General features: G+C 38.7%; 1 protein-coding gene across 1 annotated transcript; it reads right to left on the bottom strand.

Moving 5' to 3' along the window:
* Window positions 1–7,839: 7,839 nt before the first annotated feature.
* LOC147618277 (uncharacterized) lies at window positions 7,840–8,415 on the bottom strand. The gene is made up of 2 exons (XM_086775222.1): window positions 8,261–8,415; window positions 7,840–8,185 (listed from the first exon to the last, which is right to left on the bottom strand). Exons 1-2 carry the CDS (start codon window positions 8,413–8,415, stop codon window positions 7,840–7,842), a joined length of 501 nt encoding a protein of 166 aa, XP_086631348.1.
* Window positions 8,416–8,705: the final 290 nt, after the last annotated feature.

The following is an 8,705-nucleotide window of genomic DNA, read 5'->3' as shown; positions in this document are numbered from 1 at the left end:
AAAATATTTGAAGTAGAGCTCATATGTCAAATATAAGTGGCAGAAAGAATTTTGTTGATGTTGAATAATCAACAAAAATCTATGGTTCTAGAAGTCTTCAAAAACTCAGAAATATTGCCCAAGAAACAAGTCCGTCTCGTCATAGAAGATAACTAGCATAAGAACTCCTTGATGCCGAAATAATCCAAATAATAACACATTGAAAAGGTCCATAAAATTTTGTCGAAGAGATCCCCTTCAAGATTGTTGTCCACTTTGTTGAATTTTGGCTTTTATAGGAGTGGAAATTTTGGTAAGCTTCTCTCTATCTTTCTTTGTGACTTTATGGAAACTTTTTTAAATCTTAAAGAAATATAAGCTTTAGCTTATGAGAGACATAAGCTTTTAAAAGCTTATAGAAATTAAAGCTCAAGAACTCTTTATCCAACTTCCATGACATGAGTATTTTGAGAATTGTATTTAATATATAGCCCAAGGAGCTATTAATAGTTGTGTGTACATAATACGGCTTGATTTTCCACTTTTAAAAAAATAGCTCAAGCACTAGAGCTTGTTTACAGTAAGTGTAAATAACCAAAACCCTTCTAACATATGTGCTAGTAATATAGCAATGCCATGCACAAGTGTGCATAAATAATATGTATAATCGTTTGGCACGTGGCCAAACAAAATAATATGAAATAATAATAATCAAAGATGATATAATATAGACAAGGTCCTCCATGTGTAGCATGTGCACTGCTCATCACCTATCTCATAAATGTAAACGCATAAGTTTTTTGTCGTATCCATAATCAATCCCAATATGAAATGTTGATAGGCACAAACACATATCTCACAAATGTAAACATGTTAGTTGTTCGTTGTATCCATAATTAATCCCAATATGAAATGTTGATAGGCACATCACCTATCTCACAAGCATAAACACATTAGTTTTTCGTTGTATCCATAATTAATCCCAATATGAAATGTTGATAGGCACAAACACAATTTACACTTGCCACTTATTTCACTACGATGAGAGTATTGTTATACACATCATCTAGCATGGCGTATATTACTACTTGCTACACTTCAATTAGCATGGCACATCAATTGCATAAACCACTTGTTATCCTTCAACCTTGTGTAGTTGTCTAACATAATCCACTTGTTTCATATTGACCATAATACAATCGTCAAGCATGGAACTACTTGTTACACCTCAACAACATACACCTATCAAGCATGGTCTCAAGATATATCAATAACACTAGGTAACTAGTGTTTAATGTGGGGTTACCCACGATACCAATTCATTAGGATGGCACACTAGTGTATGGGCATTCCTGTTCAACTAAAGGGTGGACATTATGTAACACTTTTCCTCACTCACGAGACTCCTCATTAGGCATCTCACATTCTAGAGCTTATCCATATAGATTTGTGTAGTCCCATGCGGACTACTACCGAAGGTGGTGCCAGGTACTTCATGCTTATTATTGATGATTTCTCATGTAAATTTTGGGTGTTTCTCTTAGCAAAAAAACTTTTGTTCCCAAAAAAGTATTGGCCCAATCAATTCTCGACACTTGGCACTCCACAGAGGAATGGTGTGGTTGAGCACAAAAATAGGACTATTCAAGATATGGACAATACCGAGACAATACCATGCTTTCTTATTTCGATCTTCCTCCCTTTTTCTAGGGAGATGAGTGCTTGTCTTCCTTTCCATTGGGCTAGATTGTCCACTTGACAACATATCCTCTCAATACATGACAGAGCAACTTGTACTAGTTTATGGTATGGTATTAGAGAGTGGCCAGTTTGCTCAAGGGTAAATACAAGAGGCTGAGCAGGGTTAGGTGCCCGAGGAGGAATTCAAAGAGGTACAAGATAGCTTGCTCCCCCCAAGTCAACTTGGTGCATTCGCCTCCTCAACAATTGGAGGAGCACAAGTCATCAATCAACATCGAGCAGCCATATGTGATAGCATCTAATGAACTACACTCAGTAATTTAATAATCCCCAGTTGTTTACTCCTAGTCATGGCATGATTGATTATTAAAATGTGTTCTGTATGTAGCATGTCTTGGAGTTGGATGCCTGGGCACATCAAAAGGGTGGCACAAGGGATCCCTTTGGAACTAACTCTTCATTGGCCCATTACATGGGCCCTATTCCAGCAAAAGACATTGTGGTTGTCCACAATGCTTTTAGTCCTATGGGAGGATTCCAACTTTTGGCTCTCAAGGCCTTATCAAAAGTGTTGTGCTTGTCTAACATCTCCAAGAATGCGGAGAAAATTATCCTCATCAGCAAGTCGGCTATTTTTGCAACCTTTCAAGGAGGCTATGCTCCCAAGGTCCTTGTCAATACAGCCCCATCAGCGAAAGTGTAGGAGAGAGAGATGATGTGTGCATTGTGGATTCCATGATAGCGAGCACTCTTCCCCTCAACAAGAGAAGGCGCAAGGCCTCAAAAGAAGTTATCAAAAGATTAGAAAAAATCTAGGATGTAAATTATAAATCTTATCATGTAATCTTGTTTTGGTAATAAAACTACACTTTTTTTAAACTATCTACAAGTGGTCCAATTTTAATTTTTGCAGTTGAATTTTACTACATGAAGTGAATTTTTTTACTTTGCGATATGATTATGAATTTGTAATTTAATGGAGTGAGTTCAATTTTGTACTTGAGTTTGTACTACTTAACTAGATTTTTATAATTATACTTGAAATCAATTAAAAGAAAAACCTTTCAAAACATTTTTTTTTGAGCTTGTATAGGCCTTCCAAGCCCTCCCCTAGGCCTCATTGGGGCTGCATGTGCCCAAAAGACCCCAGGCCAGCACGGTGTAACCTGGGGCCAGACAAGCCCACCCAACTCACCCACAGCTTGAGGGGGCACCCTCTCTTATCGAGAGGGGGTGCACCCTCTCTTATCGGGAGGGGGTGCACCCTCGCGCTGTGGTGGTGGTGAGTTGTGCATTGTTTGTGTTATCTTTTTGCAGTTAGGCTTATTTTTTCTTGCTACTTTTATTTCAAATGGAGAAGTGTGGGAAGAGAAAAGCAACCGCTGTAGACATGCTCTCATCATTGCTCAGAAGACCACCTTCAGAGTAAGGATTCCGACATTACAACAATGTTCAATTGTGATTCTCCTCTCAGTGACATTATTGTAACGGCATAGGAGCAAATTGTTGAGAAAGAGCATGAAATTTGGAATCTCACTTCATCAAGCAAAGTAATTATTAATTTTGTAAAGTTTGTACATATCAATGATTTCAAAATATCTAACTCCCATGGTTTTAGTCAGAAGGTTAATTGGGATCTTCTCTCAAGGTGCCATAGACTTTCAAGATGGTGGATAGGATTTTCCCCATCCATTGCTATAGGTGTCGACTCGTCATGTATGAATATGGTCTGCTCTACTTCCTACACATTGTGATAGATGATAATTGTGATAAATATGCTAATGATGAGGTTGAGAAAGAAACGGTTGAGATGGAAAAAGATGAAGACGAACCTGTCAAAGTAGAGGAAGAAATTGATGAGGCGGAGGAGGAAAGGGAGAGCCAAATGTTTGATATTGACCAGCTCGGGTGTGAAGCTTTGCCAGTTTCTAATAAAGAAGAGTGCAATGTGTCTGTGTCTCACCGAGGAAGTGGACCATGTCCCCACTCTAGCTCTTCCATCGATTCCTATAGGATCTTGCCATTATGTTTTTGTATATTATCTTTAAGAACTTTTTGATCTTAGGGAAGAATATTGTCTTGCAATCATTGCCCAATATCTTGAACAGGAGGAGGCAGATTGTATTATTGATGTGAGAGGATGAAAAATATTTATTCCTTGACCTCCATAGTGATGATAAATTTTATTCGACCTCAGATGAATTGTCAATGATATTTCAAGATGCTACTAGCTACTATGAGGAAGCGTGTATCCCCACAAAAGAAGAATTTCAAAAGATTCAAGAGAGACTCAACATTCCCCACAAAAAAAAAAAAAAAAAAGATTCGAGAGAGACTCAACATTTCAAACTCGGGAAGGAATTTGGAGCAAGAAGAGTCCTCCACCAAGGGGAAAGACATGGCAACTAGCATCAACCTCTCGCACAATAATCTACTTAAGTGATGAAAATGAGAAGGTGAGTGTTCATCATCCCTATCCCTAGCACATAATATTTTTGTATATCCTTTCAAGGTGACTCTAAACTCTCTGAAGTGCTTTTTGTGTTGTTGTTTCTCTTGGAGGATGATTTTATTCATTGTGGTAAAGGCAAATGTACCGGTGGGTTTGGAAAGTACTCTCTGCACTCCTCGAGTATATAAAGTGGTTCAAGTATCCATAGGTTGTTATTTTCCACAAGAAGTTCTCCAAACATAACGTAGCTTTTCCTTTATTTGCAAATCAAGACCTAGTCAAGATATCTTGGGGGCTATCCAATTAGATGGAATAGTGGTAGAGCAATGTTATTGGAGAAGCAAACAGCTTTGTGAATCTTTGGCCAAGGACCAGCCACCCACACAATGAGAAGTTTGTACTACTTGTCATACATAGCATATGCACTATTGGCTAGTGTCAAGGATCCTAGGGTGTTACTAGATTATGGAAAGCATAAGTTTCTTAGAAATGGAAGGCAAAGTTTTGATCCAAGGAAGCATCTTGAGGGCAATGCAGATGATCTACCTTCTTCAAAAAGGATTAAGGTTGGCAACAATGATGCTACAAAGGAATGAAGTAGTCTTTAAACTTCTCAAAGTTAATGTCAATCCTTTGCATTGTAATACATTCTTAATATAGTTTTCCATATGTTTGGCAACTATTGTTAATCTTTTTGTGATTCTAATGTTGTCTTGTCTTGGGTGTTTCATTAGAATATTAATAGATCTTTACACTTGCCTCAAATTTTGGTGTTATGTTAGTGAACCAAACCTTGTTTGAAATGAAGTCTAAATAGAAACTGCAATTTGTATTCAAATAGGTGCAATTTCAATCGTTCCACTGTCTCAAGGATATGTAGCTCTTTACAATCATGGCATTTCTTAAAACATCTTTTTTTATAGTTCCAACCTTTGTACCATCTAGAAATTTTGAGGGGGATCATTACACATCATTTGAATTTCTTGTTTCAAGAAACTCATTGGCCAATGGCTCTCTATTGATGATGATCAACAATTGTCATGACCCTACCAATGAATTATTACATCTATGATAGACGAATGATCTCCATCTTGCATATCTTGATCCATTCTTAGCCAGTATCCCTTCCATAGTTGCCACCTTCTATATTTCTAACGTATGCACAATGTTTGCCTTAAAATGAAGTACCTGTTTCAAAACAATTACAAATTTAGTTCTTAGAATCAGTGCCCAAAATCTTAGCTATTTAACATATTTCTTCCCACTAAGTACCTGAAAGTAACATCTGATGTTGTGATTCTACACTTAAAAACATCGGCACCCTGAGTCCTCTTGAGATACCATCCATCCCCCAAAATTTGACTCAACCAATCTTGGCTAGGATACCTAATCTGATAGGTTATCTTTTTCTTCTTTACAACCTCACATGAAGCAAATAGATGTGCAAACGTTCCAAATGGTATAAACCAGCTTAAGTGTATGTCCTTTGAACCTGTGGAGGGTTTCATAGCACCACAAATGTAAGTTGCTAGTTTGATCTTGCATTCTTCAATGTTCTCTTTTGGGCAAAGCCAATTTTAGGTGGATGAGGGTCCAATTTACCAGCATTTTCATTTCCCTCCCCATAGGACATACAAAGAATCATAAAATTAGATATTTTAAGCCACTAGATGGCTTGCTACATGGTTATCATACAGCAAGTTTCATATCTCAACGTGTACAACAAAGATCTTTCCACTAAAACACTTCACAGATTGGATGGATAGAGAGGGGGGTGGTCAAAAAGCGAGCCAAGAGCAGCGAGCACAAAGCAATGAGTAGAGCTCATGTTCTTGTGAAAGTGAGCAAGTAGGGGCATGGTATGATGTTAAGCGAGCATGAAATGTTAAAGAGAAGAGTGGAACCACAGTGCAATTCTGTAGCAATCAAACAAAGAAGACATGAAATGTTCTAAAATGACCATTGCAATAATTTTTTTTTCGAACCAATGGTGCAGATACAAAAAATCACTATTAAACCCATATTGCTTGGCTCGCTAAAAAGATATTGAATCTATAGTATTCACAATGTTGGAGAGCCATTAGCAAACAAAAGACAATAGACAGGAAAATTTATAAAATAACCAAAACATTTCCAAAACAAGTACTACGGTTCAGCTGGTATGACATGACCCCCATACATATTTCAACTAAAGTGGGTTGCAGGTTCCTAAAGCTGTTGAGGATGACTTCTAATAGACTTAGTTAGCATGTCTTTTACAATTCTCTCAGAAATACAAACTTGATGAATATGCATATTGTTGTTCACATCCTGTCCAAGAATCATTAAGAACACAAAGTATATGTGCTTGCATGCAAGATATGGTCTTTTCTTGGCCACTCTGTCTCTGAACTCCACACATGAACACATTGGATTCTTCTGAATAGTGACCTCTATCAGAGATGTGTCTTGGCTCCCATTGGTCAATGGATTAATACTAAATGTTTCCTTTACCCCTTCTATATGTATATGGCTGCCTACAACTTCTGCATGCATATCTAAGGCTGCAGTGATTTGACCAAATGCAGCCTTTGAAATTCCTCGTCGATATGGAAATTGTTTCACCTCCTTGTTTGTCTCGCTAGTGCCTTTTGCAAGCTCCTTTTCTAGAAAAAACTCAAGAGGAATACCAATGTCATATCCTGCTCTAATAAGCTTGCAGGCTTCTTTCACTTGTAACTTGGTACCTTTAGCAATGGGCCAAACACAAGGGACATCCTCTGGTGGATGTAATATTGTCTTTGTAATTTTCCAAGTGTGCCTAACATCTGTATTACAAAAATAGCAATACTTCTCCTTTTTCCAGGAGGATAGTTGACAATCACTCCAAAAACAAGGACTGACATCACCCCCTCGCAACCTTGAGCTACACTTTTTCCCTGATGCCCAGTGGTTGCACTCAACTCGATTCACTGTTGGTATCCTCCGCAAGGCCCACTTTGTATCATGCACATCACTTTCAAGGCTCTCTAAAACTTTGCATTGCTCATCGACCTCTATTGCAGGCTCTAACCTCTCTCTTGTCACATAGTTAAACTCAGGCCTATGGCTAGAGTTGCCAAAGTTTTCTTCTGTCGAGTCGTGTAGTGGCCTTTTGGCTCGAATAGTTTTATTCTCACCCTTGAATTTTACCCTATTTGAAAACATAGGGGTCCCTGCCACTGCATCATCCACTGCTCGTGAGGTAGCTATTGGGGATGGACTTGCTTTCTGTCGAGAAAGAGCTCTCTCAACCAAAAGCTCCAATGTAGGCCCACAACCTGTGTATTTTCCTTCCAAGAAAGCCAGTTGTCTGGCACATTGGAAGTAAGCATTGATTAGATCTGTCACACAAGCATCATAAAGACTAATCTTTTGCCTATACCCCTCCCCTGCCAACCAGCTTGCATGCTTGGTCTCTGACATATTTGTCCTTGGGACAAGAGCATTGACAATAGGCTCTCCATCCTACAAGAGAGTGGTAGAAATTGATTAAAAACAATGCAGTGCACATAAGTAGGAGGCACACAATAATACAATGAATAATCTCTTACAAACATTACCTTTAAAATGAAATGACCCCATCGACTAACCCTATAGTGCCACCAACTCAACCAGCTAAGAAGCTTAGGGATGTTTCTATCAGCTGCCTTGCCAGTTGCCCACCATGCTCGTATCCTGCGAAATTGCTAAAGGGCACTTTCTTTGTTTGGGGCAGTCCTCCACTTCTCACACATCTCCCTGTGCTTTTCTTGATGTGGGCTATAGATGTACCTCTGCGTGTGGACACGAAGGTTGTCTTCCCAATGCCATAAACATGACCTTTCCCTTTCAATCATCTCCTTTCCGTCGTTGAAGACACGTCTCACTGCATTCCAGTTAGCGCCAGCCTCATCCGCCATAAACCCAAAAAAATTTGCTACCTTCCCTGTGTGCTCCACCATTACCAAATTCATATTTTCCCAAAACATGACTTGAGCATCCTCATCCTCTTCTCTAAATTCACAAGTTGCTATTGTCAATAGCTCACCAATCCTGCATGCCACAAATGGAAACAGAGTTATATTAAAGACACAAATTAAGCAATGCTCTCTACCGCTTGTAACTTACATGTGGTCATAAACATGTGCTCCCATTGTATGCCATCCAGTATCCACTCGATGCACATGATCAAAGCAGACCCATGCTTGATTAAGATCCCCATTACCATCCTTGTCCATTCGCCGAACAATGTCAATCCCAGAACCAGGTCCAGTAGTAGACATCTTAAAGATAAAGCAACGATCAGTAGTAGTGGTGGCTTGCAATGGAAATCGAGAACCATGGAAGAACTAAAAATGGCATGTTCTTTTTAGATTAAGAATGGCTTCATATCCTTCACCCAGAGGCCGTGTTGTTTTTCGTGTTTGCATTACCATCTGCTTCACCCTGCATTCATAAAGCATACTTAGTGTATTAAAGATGATAATTGCATACTATTCTTTGCTAAATTGCACTTCCTACGTACTTTTTGACATTTATCAAACTTTGCAACTCTTGCGACATCTCCTGTAGC

This window comes from Cibotium barometz, chromosome 35 (assembly GCF_041138505.1).
Source record: "Cibotium barometz isolate CiBa-2024 chromosome 35, ASM4113850v1, whole genome shotgun sequence".
In the NCBI taxonomy this organism is placed as follows: Eukaryota; Viridiplantae; Streptophyta; class Polypodiopsida; order Cyatheales; family Cibotiaceae; genus Cibotium; species Cibotium barometz.
Note: the sequence above shows the minus strand (reverse complement) of the source record. Positions and strands in the feature narration are given on the sequence as shown.